The sequence below is a fragment of the Leptodactylus fuscus genome, chromosome 7 (genome assembly GCF_031893055.1).
Source record: "Leptodactylus fuscus isolate aLepFus1 chromosome 7, aLepFus1.hap2, whole genome shotgun sequence".
Lineage (NCBI taxonomy): Eukaryota > Metazoa > Chordata > Amphibia > Anura > Leptodactylidae > Leptodactylus > Leptodactylus fuscus.
The window spans coordinates 78,888,089-78,909,656 of NC_134271.1; the positions used below are offsets into that span (position 1 = coordinate 78,888,089).

Consider the following 21,568-nt stretch of genomic DNA (forward strand, 5'->3'; position numbering starts at 1 on the left):
AAGGAAAAGCAACAAAAATGGTGAAGGAAGAGATTTCCCATATGTATCCAAAAAGAGAAAAAGACATGTCCTCTATGTCTGGATAGTGAACAAGGAAAACGAGAGCTTTTTATCCTTGTCAGAAGATCAAACAATCTTCTGGTGTTCTGTCTGGGCCATTCAGAGCCTGTTTGCCATATGAACACTGTAACTTCGGGACCCTGGGGGCTGTGGTTACCAGGCAAGTCAGACGCGTAGAGGCTTTCTGCAAATTCACACTGGTGCTTTTATTGGGTGGAGTTTACAAAGTCCAAACACAAAATAGTTTCCAGCAGCAAAAAAAGGCAACTCAAACAATACGGCTTACTTCAGCCAAGTGGCAGAGGACACCAACAGCACAAAGCAGTCTCTGTAAAAAACCGTCCCACAGGCTCACCAGGTTGGCACTTTGTCATAATTTTTGTTTCCCCACACAGTCACAGTGTTTGTTGCTCAGTGAGTGATGTCACTTGTCCCATCACACAAGTCCATGGTTGTGGAGACACTTTGTAAACAATGGGAGGAATAAGTTCACATAGCAGGAAAACAAAGCAGCATTTCTAAAGCAATATATTTAGGAAAAGTCTTCAATTTACATAAGCTACCAGTACAGATAGGATCCTCGAAATGGGAATACAGTTTTACGATTAGAACTAGGACCTTGAAACAGGAAAACTAACCAACTCTAGGTTCACACCTGCACTTGGGTTTCTGTTCTATGGGTCCACTTGGGGAACCAAAAAATGGAATCCTGTTCCGCTTAAAAAGCAGTCACCCACAGAAACCATAGGGCCCGCTGGGTTAATACATTGTTTCCACCCAAAAAATGTGGAGAGAAAAGTTCTGAAGCACAAGCTACAGCTTTGGCTGTCACTATCCTAAATCAGTGGCAAATGTCTCTTTCAAGCCCATGCACTCACCGCGCTATTGTGAGAAAGTCTACCAAAAAGTTTGCAATATTTGCAACAAACACCGTTGGAGCTGCAATGGGACATAATACTGTGTGAAGAGGCCACTGTGGGACATTATACTGTATGGAGGCTGCTATGGAACATTATAGTGTGTAAAAGGACACTATGGGACATAATACTGTGTGGAGGGGCCACTGTGGGACATTATACTGTATGGAGGCTGCTATGGAACATTATAGTGTGTAAAAGGACACTATGGGACATAATACTGTGTGGAGGGGCCACTGTGGGACATTATACTGTATGGAGGCTGCTATGGAACATTATAGTGTGTAAAAGGACACTATGGGACATAATACTGTGTGGCAGGTCCGCTATACGACATTATATCGTGTGCAGGGGCTGCTATAGGATATTATACTGTGTGCAGGGGGCCGCTATGGGACATTTTAGTGTGTGTAAATGCAGTGTGATACTGTGTGGGAGCCAGGAAAGGGGGTGCTATGCTATGGGGGAAGGCAACTCAAAAATTAGCTATGGGGCTTAGTCTTTGCTAGTTACAGCCGTGCTAAAGCAGATATGACCCAACAAGCAGTGGCCCTCATCGGCTCGGGCTTACTATCTACCAATGCAAAGCATGGTCCATTCCCAACACCAAGTCTAGATTTTCTACTGCCTTTGAAGTTCTGAACAGGGATGATTCCTCCACATGGGTCTAATCATAACAATCTATGGTCTTCTAGCCAGTCCCCAATCTAATAAGCCAGTGGAGCAGGTAGTCCACTTACTTGGGCCAGCAGCTCCACCTCCTCTTCTGGCAGGTAATCCTTTTTGTGTGCTGCCTATAAGGTGAATCAGTAAAAAAAATTGTGATGCACTGATACCATATCCCTGAGATTTTGCACCACCTCTTTCTCTATACATCGGACCTTTGTTAGAGATGTGGCAGGGATATGGGGACGCTGAAAGACATCTTCTGGGATTGTCCAGCTAGCCATCCATTTAGGTCCAAGTACCATACCCTGTTTGGTCAGATCTTCAGAACCTCACCTCCTTTATACTTCCAAATATTTTTACTTAATATCCCATCCCATAACTTCTCCAGGCTCCAATTTAGACTCCTTTTACATATCCTAACTGTTTTATCTCTGAATTTTAGAAATGCATGGCCCCACCCACCAGGCCTGACTTGCTTCCACGGATTGGAAATGTCCATAGAATGGAATCTCTTATGTTCTCAATGAACAACCAGGTGGAGCAGTTAATACCTATTCTCCATGGGACGCATATAGTTAATTGAGAGCTACAGTTACACCGGTTGCCTCTCTCTTTCCAACTGCTTGAGTACAATGTTCTGGGTGTTGCTCCTAATCAGATGTCTGTCTTTATTTTGTTATGGTTTATTGTTGGTTCCTATAGTGTTAATTAGAGATGAGCGAACACTAAAATGTTCGAGGTTCGAAATCCGATTCAAACAGCCGCTCACTGTTCGAGTGTTCGGACGGGTTTCGAACCCCATTATAGTCTATGGGGAACATATACTCGTTAAGGGGGAAACCCAAATCCGTCTCAGGAGGGTCACCAAGTCCACTATGACACCCCAGGAAATGATACCAACACCCTGGAATGACACTGGGACAGCAGGGGAAGCATGTCTGGGGGCATAAAAGTCACTTTATTTCATGGAAATCCCTGTCAGCTTGCGATTTTCGCAAGCTAACTTTTTCCCATAGGAATGCATTGGACAGCGCTGATTGACCAGAGTACGGAATTCGACCAATCAGCGCTGGCTCTGCTGGAGGAGGCGGAGTCTAAGATCGCTCCACACCAGTCTCCATTCAGGTCCGACCTTAGACTCCGCCTCCTCCGGCAGAGCCAGCACTGATTGGCCGAAGGCTGGCCAATGCATTCCTATGGTTATGCAGAGACTCAGCAGTGTTGAGCCAGTTCTGCTCAACTACACCGTGTGCCGGTCAGCCTATCAGATGTAGCAGAGCCGAGGGTGCACTAGAAGCCTTATGCACACTCGGCTCTGCTATATCAGATGTAGCAGAGCCGAGGGTGCACTAGAACCCTTATGCACACTCGGCTCTGCTACATCAGATGTAGCAGAGTCGAGGGTGCACTAGAACCCTTGTGCACACTCGGCTCTGCTACATCAGAGCCGAGGGTGCACTGGAACCCCTGTGCACACTCAGCTCACACTAATAGAATGCATTGGCCAGCGCTGATTGGCCAATGCATTCTATTAGCCTGATGAAGCAGGGCTGAATGTGTGTGCTTAGCTCAACTAATCCACCGGCGTAGTTGAGCTAAGCACACACATTCAGCTCTACTTCATCAGGCTAATAGAATGCATTGGCCAGCGCTGATTGGCCAGAGTACGGAATTCGACCAATCAGCGCTGGCTCTGCTGGAGGAGGCGGAGTCTAAGATCGCTCCACACCAGTCTCCATTCAGGTCCGACCTTAGACTCTGCCTCCTCCGGCAGAGCCAGCGCTGATTGGCCGAAGGCTGGCCAATGCATTCCTATGGGTATGCAGAGACTCAGCAGTGTTGAGCCAGTTCTGCTCAACTACACCGTGTGCCGGTCAGCCCATCAGATGTAGCAGAGCCAAGGGTGCACTAGAACCCTTGTGCACACTCGGCTCTGCTACATCAGATGTAGCAAAGCCGAGTGTGCATAAGGGTTCTAGTGCACCCTCGGCTCTGCTACATCTGATGTAGCAGAGCCGAGTGTGCATAAGGGTTCTAGTGCACCCTCGGCTCTGCTACATCTGATGGGCTGACCGGCACACAGTGTAGTTGAGCAGAACTGGCTCAACACTGCTGAGTCTCTGCATACCCATAGGAATGCATTGGCCAGCCTTCGGCCAATCAGCGCTGGCTCTGCCGGAGGAGGCGGAGTCTAAGGTCGGACCTGAATGGAGACTGGTGTGGAGCGATCTTAGACTCCGCCTCCTCCAGCAGAGCCAGCGCTGATTGGTCGAATTCCGTACTCTGGCCAATCAGCACTGTCCAATGCATTCCTATGGGAAAAAGTTTATCTCACAAAAATCACAATTACACACCCGATAGAGCCCCAAAAAGTTATTTTTAATAACATTCCTACCTAAATAAAGGTTATCCCTAGCTATCCCTGCCTGTACAGCTATCCCTGTCTCTTAGTCACAAAGTTCACATTCTCATATGACCCGGATTTGAAATCCACTATTCGTCTAAAATGGAGGTCACCTGATTTCGGCAGCCAATGACTTTTTCGATTTTTTTCAATGCCCCCGTTGTCGTAGTTCCTGTCCCACCTCCCCTGCGCTGTTATTGGTGCAAAAAAAGCGCCAGGGAAGGTGGGTGGGGAATCGAATTTTTTTGGAGTTTGCCACGTGATGTTCGATTCGAATCAAACACATCGAACAGCCTGATATCCGATCGAACATGTGTTCGATAGAACACTGTTCGCTCATCTCTAGTGTTAATGTTTCAATCATTGTACTAGTTCTCTCCCCATGCCTCTACCACCATACTACTGTACCTGTGGGAAATGGGACAGTGACTGAAAATGTCTGTAAAATGCTGCAGAATATGTTAGTGCTATACAAGTAAAAGAGATATATAGATAATAAAATATTAATATTATCATAATAAAATCAGCCATTGCAGATGTGCGTAACTCTGAACTCACCAGTCAGTTATTCCCGTCCTATCTTTTACCATACATCACTGATATTGGTGTCTTCTACACACTATTGCACATGTAGAACCATGTAGCTCTATCTGAGTCTACAACTTCTTTCTTAATGTTTCTAGATACCTTATGATATTTTACAATTATAGGTAGATATAAGATATTAGATATATATGGTAGATAATTAATTATATTATATAGATAGGTAGATAAAATGTGCATAGATTAAATTCATATACAAATGTGTGGCCACTTTTTGTCCCAGTAAATGACGTCACTTCACGACCACTATGACCGAATTTAGGTTCAGGCTACACTAAAAGACCCGTGATGACGTCATCACAGGTCCTTGAGCCGTTCTCAGATAGGATCACGCTATTGGGTGGGCGGAGCTACATGCTATTTTGTGGACGGAGCTATATAGGATGAAACCGGACAGTGTGAAAGCTGCAAAAAATGGAGTCTCATGGAAGATCAGGAGAGTACAGAACATGCAGGCTTTCTATTCCATTCAGCCCTTTCTAACACAGAAGCTGCGCAGACACTGACATAAGAACAACATTTGTAATCCAAATGGCCATATGTAGCAGAGCTACATGCAGCGTTCTTCTGTCCGCTTGTGAAGTCGGACATCTTCACTTGCGGACAGGGAAGGACAGGCACGGAGTGCAAAAGAACGCACCCGATGCCCATTGAAATGAATGACAGGTGTCACGGACACAGCTAGTGTCCGCTCCTAATGTCCATGCCAGATTTTGAGCAGACACTAGGAGCGGACACTACCTGTCGGACACCGACGGTAGTGTGAATGCCCCCTAAGACAGATAGGTAATAAATATAGATTAGATCTAAATAATAATAATTATTATTTTCAATTTAACATTGATGGTTCAGATAACAGGGGAATGTATGGCGGGGGTGGGGGGGGGGGTGGCATTGGTGGACCCACTTTCAAAAGTTAGCACAGGGCCCCAAATGCATTAAAATGAGTCTGGACAGCTAAATCCTACATGTAGGTTTTTGCTGTCCGCTTGAAAAATCGGACATCTTTGCAAACGGACAGTTAAGGACAGACACGGACAGTAAAGGACACACATGATGTCCCATTTAAAATAATGCAAAATGTAACGGACACAGCTAGTGTCTGATGCTAATGCCTGTGCAAGATTTTACCCAGACATTAGCATCGGACACCGGTGCTAATGTGAATACCCCCTAATTTTTTTTTGTCCACTGGAAAAAACAGAATTGGGTGTAAACGAACAGAAACGGGCATTTATGGACACAAGATAAAATCCAATTGAAATGAATGGAAATTTTAACAGATTACTGACGGTTCAGCTAGTGTCCATTGCTAAAATCTTGTAATGGACAATAGCTACGGACACTGCTGCGCGGACACCAACAGTAGTGTGAATGCCAGATAGAGAGATAGATAGATAGATAGATAGATAGATAGATAGATAGATAGATAGATAGATAGATAGATAGAGCATAAAGTATACTCTATGCCAGCAACAGCAGCTTGATCCTGGGTTGTAAATACTCCCAAAAGAATGAAAAAGTTGGAGCAGTCCAGTGAAAATCCAATGGACAAGAAGAAAAAAAAAGCAAACGTTTATTACACTATCAGTGCGATGTTTCAGTTCCATAATGCAACTTTTTCCAAGCTGGTGGAAATGAAATACCACACTGGTAGGCAAGGTCACATCTGCGCTAGAGACTAAGTAGGAGTATCCGCCAAAAATCGGTGAAGAAAAAAGTCCTGCTGTATAAAAACAATGGAAACCGCTGTATTAGTAGATTACACAAGTGCAAACCTGCTGATAAACCTTTAAATTTTTTTTTCATTGCATTTTTTCTGAAGCACTGAAACTTTTTTCATTTTTTTTATACATAGATATATCACTTAACTATTTAAGAATCAACTATTTCATATTTATCAAACAATCAAATAAATCAATTGGATTTTCACTGGACTGCTCCAACTTTTTCATTCTTTTGGGAGTATTTACAACCTAGGATCAAGCTGATGTTGCTGGGTAGAGTGCTGCTTAATACTTTATGCATTAGCTGTCTGTATTATCTATCTATCTATCTATCTATCTATGGATTGATTGATTGATTGATTGATTGTTTGTTTGATAAATATGAAATAGTTGATTGTTAAATAGTTAAGAGATAGATAGATAGATAGATAGATAGATAGATAGATAGATAGATAACCGTTAAATAGACAGATAGCTATCTAGACAGATAATGTTAGAGATAGACTTAAGATATGAGATAGATAGATAGATAGATAGATAGATAGATAGATAGATAGATAGATAGATAGATAGATAGATAGATAGATAGATAGTCCAGCCCTTTGGCCACCTTTCTCTTGGTTGCCCCCTCCTGCAGCCATCCTGGGTACCGGCCTTCGCTGATTGGTCGCCACTTCTCACCCGGCGAATATAAAGCAGAGGAGGAGAGGAGAGCAGGGAGCAAACTGGGAATGATGACTGGGAGAGAAGGCCCCCCCGCCGCCCCCAGGAGCACTGGCTTTGGGATACAGGAGATTTTAGGACTCAACAAGGATCCCCCGACTCCCCCAAGGGGCCACATTCACCCGCTGCCTCCAGGGGCCCACCTGCTGGCTGCTCGCTCCAGCCTGGGGCTCCTGGGAGCTGGCGGGATTCCTAGTTTTTACACTCAGCCTGGTCTCTTACTTGGGGAGCATCAAGGGGTTAGGGGGCAGCCGGTGGGCAGGAGCCCGGGCCCCGAAGAGGGAAGCCGCACATGCAGCTCAGGTGAGATGGGGGCCGAAAGGAAACCCAACACCCAATGTCAGAGAGATGTGAGCTAATAATCCAGTCATATCATAGCAGAGCTAGTATATCCAGGCACGCAGGGGTTAATAGGAGCCAACCATTTGTAATAGACATCGAATATATGCAGGTAACAGCCGAGCTCCAACAGCCAGGCATTCATAATAGCAGAGCAGTAATATCCAGGCTCTAGGTTTACTCAAAATAAAATATGATATTCAGGGGTTAAAAGCTGATACATAATATCCAGCAATATTAGTAATAGGAAGGAAATAATATTCAGGGGCTAATAGAGGAATTATAATAAAATATACTATTCAGGAGTTATTTGCAGAACTATAATATCCAAGTATTCATAGTAAAGAAATAATAGTCATTGGATATACAGGAACTATATTACTCAGATATTCATATTAAAATATAATATTCAGGGGTTAATATCCAGTTATTTATTTTGAAGAAATAATATTCAGGTGTTAATATAGGAACTATAATATCCAGACATTCATAATAAAATGTAATATTCGCGGGATAAGGGCAGAGATATAAAATCCAATACTAGAACTGTATTATCCATATAATAATAAAATATCATATTTAATAGCAGAGCTATAATATCAGCTATTCATATTAACGACATGAAGACAAATTCATGGGTTAATACTAGAACTATATTATCCAATATAATATTCTGCTATTTATTGCACAGAAGTAATATTCTGGGGTGCAGAACAAAGCTCTATATTATATGATATTATATGAAGCCGATAGTGATATCATACTTACAGTGCGACATCATATCTGTAGTATATAACGTTAGACATTAAATGTATATTACTCAGTACCCATGGATACATCCCTAATTGTGACATCATAGTATAAGTGTATTACACAATTCCGCTATTGACTATATCTATCGATATATAGGTTACCCAGTGCCGATAGTGGCATGGTTTCTTTCTCACCTATCACAATATGGATGGTGACATGACATCTCTAGTACTCATCCTCGATAGTGACATTGTTTCTTTCCATATCCTCGATGGTGACATCATAGTTAGATTACACATACCTATAGTGACATTATACCTGTAGGCTATACCTTTACATAGATATGTCTAAGCTTGGCTGATATCTAAGCCATGTAACTGCCCTAATACTTTGTTCTATAGATCAGTGCAGGGTGTCTTTGTAGTGGTTTACTCCTTGGTGTACCCCTGCCTCACATTCACCCCCAAGTCAATGCTAGCAATAATATAGGTTATAAGATAGTATTAATAACAGACACCAATGAGAACAACACGACTGCTAATTATCTAATAATAATAACAATAATGACTACATCAAAAGAAACCCATTATTTGAGCATCCTGATCACATAATATCATATATATATATATATATATATATATATATATATATATATATATATATATATATATATAATTTGTTGTTATTATAGCTCCTGTCCAGATTGTATAAGCCACAGATATGTAATAGAAACATCGACACCTGAAATCCTACATTTTCGTTCTCTGATATATATGACGAGTACATGTCTATGAACTCTCAGTATTATATGTGATAAGTATATTCATTCTCAGTCTATATTTAGTATATGAATTTTCGGCATTATATGTCACAAGTATATGGATTCTCAGTATTATATATGATGGCTATATCAATAAATAGTATTATATGGCTGAGTATTTCAATGATTGTTTTGAGTGCAGAGTACATTTATTAATAGTGTTATATACGGAGTATATTTAATATTATTATATGCTGAATATAGGAATTATCAGTATTATATGTGATGATTAAATCAATTATCCGTTTTAAAGTGAATGAGTATAAGAAAAATAATATATGTGCTTGAAATATGAATGATCAATATAATACATAAGTATATGAAATATTACTATTTTAAGTGTGAGCATACACATCATTAGAATTATATGTGCTGGATATCTGAACTATATTATATGTATTGAGTAAAATGAATTATGAGTATTGTATTGAATTGTGCACCTGAATTATCAGTATTTTATGTATAATGTATACTTATTATCAGTATTATAAGTGTCAAGTCTATAATCGGATTAATATATGCGTATATGTATTATCAGTATTATATGTGATAAATATATGGATTATAATTTATTTTGTTAAATATAAGCATTTTTACTATTTTGTGAGCCGAGATTATCAATTATCGATTTTATCGATATAAGTAAATGAATTATTAGAATTTTTTTCTGATGGGTATATAAATTGAGCTGCGATTATGAATTAATAGTTATGAAAATTATATGAATTATCAGTATTATATAACGAGTATAAGAATTATTAGAATATCGTGTAATGAGTAGCTGAATTGTTAGTATTATATGAGCTAAGTATATGAATTACCAGTAATATAAAATGGCTATATCAATTCTCAGTATGGCTTGTAATAGGTATATGAATTATCAGTTCTATATGTGGAGAACATATAAATTATTATATAATTATGATATTATATTAGCATATAACATGAGCTAAGTATTTATCCTTATAATATGATGAGTATATGAACTATTAATATTATCTATGTGATACTATGTAAAGGAGATATTAGTATTACATAAACTGAGTATATGAAGTATTACTGGTCTTGATTAGATGAATTTTAAGTATTCTAGTGATGAGTATCAGAATTATCATTTTTTGATGAGCCTATGAACTTAGTACATTAATAATCAGTTTTATATGATTAGTATATATCAGTGTATGTGCTGAGAATTATCTGTAAGGAATGGCCAAAATGTTAGTATTTTAATTGATTATGGATTATTATTATATAACCTGTGCATATTAATTATTTGTATTATATGTGATTATTATATATTAGATAGATTTATTATATATGCAGAGTATAATAATAATATTTGTGGAATATATTATTTCATATAATTTATCAGTATTGTATATTATGGGTGTGTTACTTGTGAATATCATCAATATCATACATGCTTAATATATGAATCAACCGTATTATATGTGATAACCAAATATTCAGTATTATACATGAGAATATCAATTATCAGTATTTTATAAATTAGGATTATATGTGTAACCAGTGTATCAGCAGTATTTATAATGAGTATATTAATTAAGTATTACACAGTATGTGAGAGTATCAGTAATCAGTATATGTGATAAATACAATTACATGTGCTGAGTATCTGGATTATTAGCATTATATATGCAGAATATATGAATAATTCGCATTATATGTGAGAAGTTTATGAATTATTAGTCGAGCTGAGTATATATATGAATTATCAGTATTGTATGGATATTGTTTTTGAGGTATCCGTTTTATATATGATGATACACATGATGAGTGCATTATTATTAGTATTATGTAATGAGCATATAAATTATCAGTATTATATGTGATGTGTATGTGAATGATCAGAATTATGCGACAGGTATATGAATAACAAGTATCTGTAAGTGATGACCTTACAATTAATAACGATCTCATTTATCAATATCTCATGTGATCTTATATAAGTAACCATTCTCTTTATTCTATTATATGATCTTAGTATATCAGTACAATATATGTAGTTTGCCAGTACTGTAAGTATAATATATATATATTATGATGAGTAAATGAATTATCAATCTAAAATTAGCAGGAAAAGACACACACATATGGGTCCTATATATATATATATATATATATATATATATATATATATATATATATATATATATTCATATTTATATTTACACACACACACACACTATATATATATATATATATATATATATATATATATATATATATATATATATATATATATATATATATATAACATATATAGTCCCTAAAGTTACAGATTTATTTTGTAGCAGGATAATGGCTGAAAGTCGAGACTATTGTATCTAGAGTCCATAACTTTATGGAAAACTAATAATTGGTTCTGAAGCCCCTAATAGATCAACTCCCAATATGGATAAAGGAGATTAAAGGAAAATAATCAGATGAGTGATATGGGTAAAGCATGCTCTTACATATAATGTTAGACATAGCTGCTGAAAGCTGTAAATCACTTTATATGCTGAGAAAAGAAGCTTCTTCAGGGTCCTGTACAGGACACACAGGGTGCCATGAAATTACCATTGAGGCCCCCTGACCTTGTTTCCCGAGGAGTAGCTTGCACTAGCAGTGCAGTATATGCAGTACCACACTACACTGTATGGAGGCGCTGCTAGTCAGCCAATCCGCGCAGGCTCTCCAGTAATACAGGTGCTTTACCAGGGACATAACCATGATCATTGGCTAGACCTTCCAGCAAATCACATATAGCCTAGAGATGAATGTGGTTCCAAGTTCCAATGGCCCATGAAAGATCATTGTATATTGAACATATTGTAATCTGATGGTTATAACTTGAGGCACCACTGAATTCAGTCTTAAGTTTTATGTATGCTGAGTTTATGAGTTACCACTATTGTACTATTATTGCTGAGTATATGAAATGTCAGCATCATGTAAGATATATATATGAATTATCAGTATTATATTTGCTGATTATGTGCTAAGAATAAAATGTTAACAATAAGAATTAGTATTGCCATAAGTGAGAGGTATATGAATGAGCTTTATTATGTGTGAAAGGTATAAAAATAATCAGTATTAATATTAGTCTATTGATTAGTAATTACCATAATCCACTAATATATACTCAGCTGCTGATAGCAGACGGCAGGTGTAATATATCCAGCCACAAACAGCATAGTACATATTTACCAGCACTAGTAGTCACCATATAGTGTTTTATATACCTGATTGCAGACATAATCCAGATTATTATATACACGGCAACAGATAGCAGGTATCATCCAGCATAGTATATACATACCAGCAGGAGTAGTCATCATTAGTATTTCATATAACCAGATTCAGACAGCAGCCATCATCCAGTATATTATACACCCAGCAACAGATAGCAGGCATCATCCATCATAGTATATACACTACTTACTAGCAGTACTTACTAGTATTTCATATAACCAGATGCAGCAGTAGTCATCATCCAGCATATTATATACCCAGCAATAGATCCTCCAGCATAGTATATACTTAGCAACAGTGGCTGTCATCTAGCATGTTATGTACCCAGCTGTAGACAGCAGCCATCATCCAGTATATCATATACCCAGTACCATATAGTGGTTATCATCTAGCATTTAATGTATTCAGCTGCAGATAGGAGCTATTATCCAGTATATCATATATCCAGCAGCAAATAGTTGCAGACAAGGACACCAGCCCATACATTATATACCCAGCAGCAAATAACAGATAAAATCCAGCATTTTATATATCCAACTGCAACCAGCAGAGTCATGAATCATACTATGTACCCACCAACAGTGGCCATCATCTAGCATTTTATATACCCAACATAAAACAGCGGTCTTTATCCAGCATACTATATACTATATTCACAACAGAGACCTCGACCTGGGAGAGCCCTTCACAGGGTGATTTGTGAATGGCAAGTCGTGGCAAAAGTAGGAGTGGCCTTTTTATCCAGAACCAGTATAATAATATGAGACCCAAGACTGTAAGTGGTTAATTAAAATAAACAACTGCACCCTTTGTATTTATACTATAAGGGATCTCTTAAAATATTTATTGGTAATACTGAATCTCTCTATATATATTTATAATCATTTAATAAAAAATTTGATAAATCCTTACTGTAATATTTTTTTTTTTTCATTAGGTATGTTTGTTTTTTTCCTACCAATTTTTTTCTGTCCCTGCATATGCATGCTATATAAAGAAATATCTCTATTTGGCAGTAAATTTGTATGCTTAGAAAATATAGTGTTACATAAATAATGTACTGATAATATATATATAGAGAGAGAGAGGGAGGGAGAGAGAGAGAGTTACAACATATTATATGTAGGGACAGTACAATACTATTGCAGTTTGGTATAAGAAAAAGCTCTACTGAAGCTAATACAGCTTTTCCTGTTCGTCCGTCGGCAGTACACACACATGGGATATTATTCCCCTAGATGCAACTAGAAGAGACAGGTTAACAAGCAATAGTCATTAATTAAACAATTAAGGCCCTCCTATAAGAGGAACCCCGCCCTACTCAGCCTCAGTATTTTTTTTATTTCTCTTGTACCAAAATATTCAAAATAGCAAAATGGTCATCCATTACTACGCCTATCTAAACTATACAGATTGGACATAATGGTCTCTGAGGGGTTCCCCCTTCGGTCAAGTAGTATTTAGGGAAGTAACAAATTTTCCCACCCAGGGAATATTGCTTTGTAATTTCCCAAGTGTGTACTGCCGAAGGACGAACAGGAAATATTAAATTTACCTTATGAAATTTGCATTTCCTGAAGTTTGGAGGCAGTATAACTTGTCCACCCTATTTGTTGCTTATTGCTTGGGTACCATACTGAGGCTGAGTAGGGCAGGGTTCCTCTTATAGGAGGGCCTTAATTGTTTAATTAATGACTATTGCTTGTTAACCTGTCTCTTCTAATTGTATCTAGGGGGATAATATCCCATGTGTGTGTACTGCCTCCGACTCCAGGAAATGCAAATTTCATAAGGTAAATTTCATTTATAGCTTGGTCAGTAGAGTAACAACCAGGCCCGGCCAAATTTAAATAAAGTAGTTTTAAAATGGCGGGGGCAGACACTTAGGCTGTATGGGGCCCCAAAATTCCTGATGGCGGCCCTGGTAATAACCTTCCATATTCCACTTTTTGGGCAGCTATAATCCATGATATTATATTCCCAGTCACAGCAGTTATCATTGTCCATCATATTACAAATCCAACTGCAAACAACGGCCATCATGCAGTATATTATATACCCAGCAGCAGTTGGGTATATAGGGACTTAATAGACCATGTATGCCCTTCATGGAATATGCAAATAAATCCTTAGTGGAAATAATATCAGCAATAACTTCGAAGCAGCTATCTTTGGGTGGGTTCCACTTCCTTTTGGAGAAGTTATTCTGAGTTGTCTTTATTCCCAAATTATGAGTGTTCAGAAATAGTCTGGTCAGAGACAGGGGTATGTAATGGAGGTAACACCTGTGTCTGGATATGGAAAGTGGAAGGTGCTCATACTTGGTGATGGATGAAACAATCCCCTCTACCGGTGGTCCACCTAGGCTTTCCAGAGCCTGTACACTGTGCCCCCAATGCTTCCAAAACCTCCCAATCACAGTCCCTTATGAGGCAGCTGTCAATGGGACAAGGCATCTGATAGACAGATTAGATAGGGCATTCTTAACAGGGTAAATTGTGGGACTGTCCTTCTATGGATGGGAGTTATACTGGGGACTTAGGGTAAGTATAGATTGGGGCTAGGTTTCAGACTTGACCTGAAGACTCCTCTGCAGAAACTGCCAAAAATTAGTGGAGAGACAAGTTGTGCATGGACGACTTTTTCTCCCTGCCAGTTTCAGTATAAAAACAGTTGAAACCCTATGGACACCTGGGGGATCCAATTATAATCTATGGGGTCCATGGGTAACCGACGTTGTAGCAATCCGGTACTCTATCACAAATGTGAACCTAGCCATACAGGGTTAAATATAGTAGGTGCCTTATCTAGGACATGGAAGTGATGATCATGTATCTCTATTCAGGGGGCCCTGTCTACAAATGAATATGGTGACCTTCCATCCCCAATAATACCAAACCATTTATTTATTGCATATCATTGAGTATTAGATTTGAGCCTTTGGTGCATATACAGGGCTCTCATTGATGCTGTTGATCTAATCCCATTTTCCCTGTGGCGACTGCTGTTGTTATTGCCTTTGGGATTTAAATATAGAGACTTGCCAAGAATTTATTAGTAATGTTTACACTTGGATACTCATTATCTATGGGAGTTTCTTTCTTAAAGGGGCTCTATCAGCAAAATTATGCTGTATGAGCCCCACATATGCGTGAATAGCCTTTAAAAAGGCTATTCAGGCACCGCTAATGTTGTTTTAAACCTCCCCCCTGTTTTAAAATAAAACCATAAAAACATATGTAAATCACACCTTAGCGTGCACGGTGGGCGGTCATGCACTGTCCAACGTCATCTTGCTGTCACTCCTTCCTCTGCTTTCTTCTTCCAGCGACGTCCTCCTGTCCTGGCTCTTCCCCGCCTTGATCTTCTGTTCTTCCTGCAGGTTGTGTTCAAATCCCGCGCATACGCAATGGCGCTCCCTCCGGAACGCTACTGCGCACGTGCCAGCGCCATTTTTGTTGTAGTCCTAAGTACCCCTTAGAACTACGTGAGCGTACTGCGCATGACCACCCAGCGTGCACGCTAAGGTATGATTTACATATATGTTTTATGGCTTTATTTTAAAACGGGGGGGGGGGGGGTGAGGTTTAAAATAACATTAGCGGTGCCAGAATATGTGGGGCTCATACAGCCTAATTTTGCTGATAGAGTCCCTTTAATGGTAAAATAATGGTTAAAGAGGGTCTACCCCCTCCCACAAGCATATTCAACTGACCCTGCCATGTTACAAAGCACATTAAAAATACAACTAACATACCCTTGTTATGCATTCATTTTTATAGATTTGGAGAAGAACTTTGAAGTCTTATGCAAGTAAGGAAGTTGGTGCACTGAGGGTGGGTCTCCTGCCTGTGCCACCATGTGCAGTAAGATTTGATTCTCCCACTATATTAGCATCACCCACCCTAATTCAAAAAGTAGTGCTCCCAGGGCTGAAGGCCCGCCCCCAATGCACCACCTGCCTCATTTGCATGAGACTTCAAATTTGGTTTTCTCCAAATGTCACATACATTAAAAAGGTGTGTTGTTTATCACTGTAATTTGGTGGTTGCAGCTTAATATGGTAAGGAAAATTGGTAGAATCCATTTAAAGGGATGATTAGAATCCCTTTTTTTCTAACTAACACGTAGGAATAGACTTAAGAAATGCTATTCTTCTCTGCGCCGCCGTTTGGTAGATATTCCGTTTTCCGTCTTTATGCAAATGAGTTTTCTCACAGCACTGGGGGCAGGCCCCAGCGCTCAAACAGCACTGGGGGAGTCCCCAATGCTGTGAGAGAACACTCCAGCGCCGCCTCCATCTTCTTCAAGAACTGGCCTCTACGCGTCGTCTTCCGGCCTGGCTTTCAATCTTCTATGCATGCGCAATCTGTTCTGCCAGTGGGCAGAGCCGACTGCATCTGTGCGTGGCCATTTTTTTTGTGGCCACTTACTGCATGAGCTTGCGTAAGCGGCAACAAAAAAATGGCAGCGCGTAGGTGCAGAGTCAATTGCGCACGTGTAGAAGTCATTTGAATAAAGACGGAAAATGGGATATCTACCGAACAGCGGCACGGAGAAGACATCTAAAGGTAAGAGAAGAATAGCCTTTCTTAAGGCTATTCCTACGTGTTAGTTAGAAAAAAAAGGGATTCTAATGATAGGATCCCTTTAAGTTTTATATGAGAAAGATATCATTCTGTGAATTCCCAACACCCCTCCTAAGAACTAGGTCAGGATGGCGTAGATGGGGCGGAGGGACTCATTGCAATGACCATGCTTCTTCTCTCAATCCAGTGATGTGTCTCCTCTCAAAGTCTGTCAACTGAACAGACATTGTAGAAGCATGTCTGGCAGTTAAAGATCTATCACCAAGAGGTACACTATCCAAATGTAGTCTCCAAGACCTGAGTTTTACGACAAAGAGAGTATCATCCAGTATACTACATACTCACCAGCAGCTGAGGCCATAACCCAGCATTTTATATACTAAACCACAGATTGCATTATATACGCAGGTGTAGAAAGGTGTAGACTGCTTCCATAATCCATTATATTGTATACCTAGCAGCAACAGGCATAATCCTTTATAATACGTACAGTACCTTGCGAAAGCATTCGGCCCTCTTGAACTTTTCAACCTTTTGCCACATTTCAGGCTTCAAACATAAAGATATACAATTCAATTTTTGGGGGAAGAATCAACAAGTGGGACACAATTGTGAATTTGAACGAAATTGATTGGATACTTTAAACTTTTTTAACAAACAAAAAACTGAAAAGTGGGGCGTGCAATATTATTCGGCCCCTTTACTTTCAGTGCAGCAAACTCACTCCGTTCAGTCCAGTGAGGATCTCTGAATGAATGAATGAATGATCCAATGTTGTCCTAAATGACTGATGATGATAAATAGAATCTGCCTGTGTGTAACCAAGTCTCCGTATAAATGCACCTGCTCTGTGATAGGCTCAGGGTTCTGTTTAAAGCGCAGAGAGCATCATGAAGATCAAGGAACACACCAGGCAGGTCCGAGATACTGTTGTGGATCAGTCGTACACTGCACAAATCTGGCCTTAATGGAAGAGTGGCAAGAAGAAAGCCATTTCTCAAAGATATCTATAAAAAGACTTGTCACCTGTGAGACACCAAACATGTGGAAGAAGATACTCTGGTCAGATGAAACCAAAATCAAACTTTTTGGCCACAATGCCAAACTATATGTTTGGCGTAAAAGCAACACAGCTCATCACCCTGAACACACCATCCCCACTGTCAAACATGGCGGTGGCAGCATCATGGTTTGGGCCTGCTTTTCTTCAGCAGGGACAGGGAAGATGGTTAAAATTTATGGGAAGATGGATGGAGCCAAATACGGGACCATTCTGGAAGAAAACCTGTTGGAGTCTGCAAAAGACCTGAGACTGGGACGGAGATTTATCTTCCAACAAGACAATGATCCAAAACATAAAGCAAAATCTACAATGGAATGGTTCGCAAATCATCGTATCCAGGTGTTAGAAAGGCCAAGTCAAATTCCAGACCTGAATCCAATCGAGAATCTGTGGAAAGAGCTGAAAACTGCTGTTCACGAACGCTCTCCATCCAAACTCACTGAGCTCCAGCTGTTTTGCAAGGAAGAATGGGCAAGAATTTCAGTCTCTCAATGTGCAAAACTGATGGAGACATACCCCAAGCGACTTGCAGCTGTAATCGCAGCAAAAGGTGGCGCTACAAAGTATTATCACAAGGGGGCCGAATAATTTTGTATGCTCACTTTTTCAGTTTTTTATTTGTTAAAAAAAAGTTTAAAATATCCAATAAATTTTGTTCCACTTCACAGTTGTGTCCCACTTATTGTTGATTCTTCCCCCAAAATTAAGTTTTTATATCTTTATGTTTGAAGCCTGAAATGTAGCAAAAGGTTGAAAAGTTCATGGGGGCTGAATACTTTCGCAAGGCACTGTATATACCCAGATACAGAAAGCAGCCTTCATTCAGTAGATTTCATATCTAACTGCAGGCAGCGACTTCAGTTCATCATCCAGCATTTCAGCAAACTGCAGCTTTCATCCTGCATATCACACACCACATATATCACATACCACATATATCACATACCACATACTGTATATCACAGCTATCATCCAGCATCTGATATATCCAGCAGAAGATAACAATCCTTATCCATTATTTTACATAGTCAGCAACAGACAGTTTCCTTCACAAAAAAATATTATATACCAAGTCAAAGATAGCTGTCCACTGCAGACGGTGACTATCAGTGTTGGACTGGGGTAGCTTAGGCCCACTATGGATGATAATAATTCTTAGGGCTCCCCCTCCACCTATACAGGATCTGAGCATGTCCATAAGGGACATATTATCAATAAGATCTAATAATCTATAATATGTGTGAATTATCCTATAAGAAAAAGCCTCTAAATAACCTTAAGGCTAGGACCCCACATTGCGGAAACATCGTTTTTTTGTTGCAGATTTTGTTGCGGTTATTTGAGCCAAAGCCAATAGTGGCTTCAAGAGGAATGATATATATATATATATATATATATATATATATATATATATATAATACTTCTACTTCTACCTTATTGCTCAATCCACTCCTGGATTTGGCTAAAAAATAAATGCAACAAAATCTGCAAACAAAAAAAGATGCGTTTCCGCAATGTGGGGCCTTAGCCTAAAACATGGTTATCTTAAGCTGTTCTTTAGAATTCCATTATTATTTGTCAATGTCTGGACCTACCAAAGGTCCACTATTACTTTGGCGGGCCAGTCCAACCCAGGTTATTATTATTCAGCAATTTATTACTTACGCTGGGTTCACACCAGCGTTCGGTCTCCGTACTTAGGTTCCGTCTTGTGCCACCAGAAGATGGAAACCTGTCAGACCGAGTCCGGCCGTGAGCACCGGTGAGCGTTTTATGGTCTTGGCGGCGAAACCGGAACGCAAAGTCCTGCATATCCAACTTTGCGTCTGGTTAAAAAAAAAAAACGGTTTTGCCGCGGAGAGCATAAAACCCTCACCGGTGCTCACGGTTGAACACTTTTCAAACCCATTCAAATGAATGGGTTTGAAAACTGACTGCAGATTTCCGTTTCCTGCTCAGATTCAGGCAGGAAACGGAAACCTGTATAAATGGAGACCGGGCTCAGATGTGAACAAGCCCTTACTTCGCAACTTTCAGATGAAAGATGGAAAAATCTAGTGGATCACTGCACGTGCTGCAGCAAATAGTTGTGTGTTACGCCATGTCTATAATCCTGCCCAGTCGCCTTCCTCTCTTTGACCTTGCCCAATCCCATCTAGTCCCTTAATGCCCTATACAGTAATAGTAGCCTACTTTGTGTAACACAGTGATGAACCCTCCTTAGTGCCCCAATACACTACAATGCTCCTTTAGTGCTCCCATACAATGTCTTAATTCCTTAGTGTCCCCACAAAATATAATGCTTCCTTGATGCTCACACACAGTATAATGTTCCTTTTTTTTTTTTAATGTAGATTGTGAGCCCCAAATAGGGATCACAATGTACATTTTTTTCCTATCAGTATGTCTTTGTAGAATGGGAGGAAATCCACGCAAACACAGGGAGAACATACAAACTCCTTGCAGATGTTGTTCCTGGCAGGATTCGAACCCAGGACTCCAGCGCTGCAAGGCTGGTGTGTGAACCACTGAGCCACCGTGTTGCTCCGTAAAATATTCCCTTTTTGTCCTCATGCAATATCATGTTTTGTTATGGTCCATTTACACAAAGTAAACGCGCGCTCATTTTGGCAAAATACACGTGTAAAGAATACACGTGTAAAAATAAGACTCCCATTGACTTCAATGACATTTTACACGTTTGTATTTTGACATATATTTTGACGTGTTTTTTTTTATAAGTGTAAAAAAAATGTCATTGAAGTCAATGGGAGTCTTATTTTTACACGTGTATTTTTTACACGTGTATTTTGCCAAAATTAGCGTGCGTTTACTCCATGTGAATGGACCCTGAGTGTTCTAACAGTAATGCCCCCATAGCTGCCAGGCAGCAACCAATATTCAGTGTATTAAATGCCAAACAACTGCTATAATTCAACATATTATATACCCTGCCACAGAAAGTAGCCTTAAAGGGGTATTCCCACGTCGTATACTCACCAGTCTTTTTTCTTATTCTTTTTTTGTCAATTTTCTTTTTATCCATTTTGAGTTTCTTTTTTCTTATTCTTTTTTTTGTCAATTTTCTTTTTATCCATTTTGAGTTTCTTTTTTCTTATTCTTTTTTTTGTCAATTTTCTTTTTATCCATTTTGTATACTCACCAGTCTTTACTGCTGTAAAATCTTCTTTCTTCCTGGTTTCTTGCATCATTTGGTGGGCAGGGTTTCACATGCAACCTGCCGTTTAGCTCCGCCCCCAAATTCACGTGTAGCTCCGCCCACCCATATTGGACTATGAAGTACAGGCAGCAGCAACTCCATTCTGTGTTACATACAGAGACTGCCTGTCTCTGCCATAATGAACACAATTGAATTAGCTAGCCTGATAACTGGGAGAACAGAAGAAATGAAAGCAGCTCCTCTTCCCTATCTGATAGCAGGGAACTAGGTCACGTGGTGTAGACACAGGAATAGCTAGAAACACAGGCTCGCTCCTGTGCACTTAGCCCCTCCTCCCTCCCCCTGAGAGTAGCAGATACATCACTTGACTTTTGAGCAGATAAGTCAGGGCTGTGTCAACAATGAATTGAATAAAGTAAGATAGTGGACAAACAAAGCAGTTTTGCTGAAGCAGTGTAT

At 39.5% G+C, this 21,568-nt stretch overlaps 1 protein-coding gene across 2 annotated transcripts in view; it reads left to right on the top strand.

The window, feature by feature from the left end:
• Positions 1 to 7,111: 7,111 nt before the first annotated feature.
• VSX2 (visual system homeobox 2) overlaps positions 7,112 to 21,568 on the top strand; it is a 31,924-nt gene continuing 17,467 nt past the window's right edge. For both annotated transcript variants that reach the window (XM_075282277.1, XM_075282278.1), the window contains exon 1: positions 7,112 to 7,406. In XM_075282277.1, the coding sequence (XP_075138378.1) occupies positions 7,112 to 7,406 (295 nt within the window). The remainder of the gene's footprint in view (positions 7,407 to 21,568) is intronic.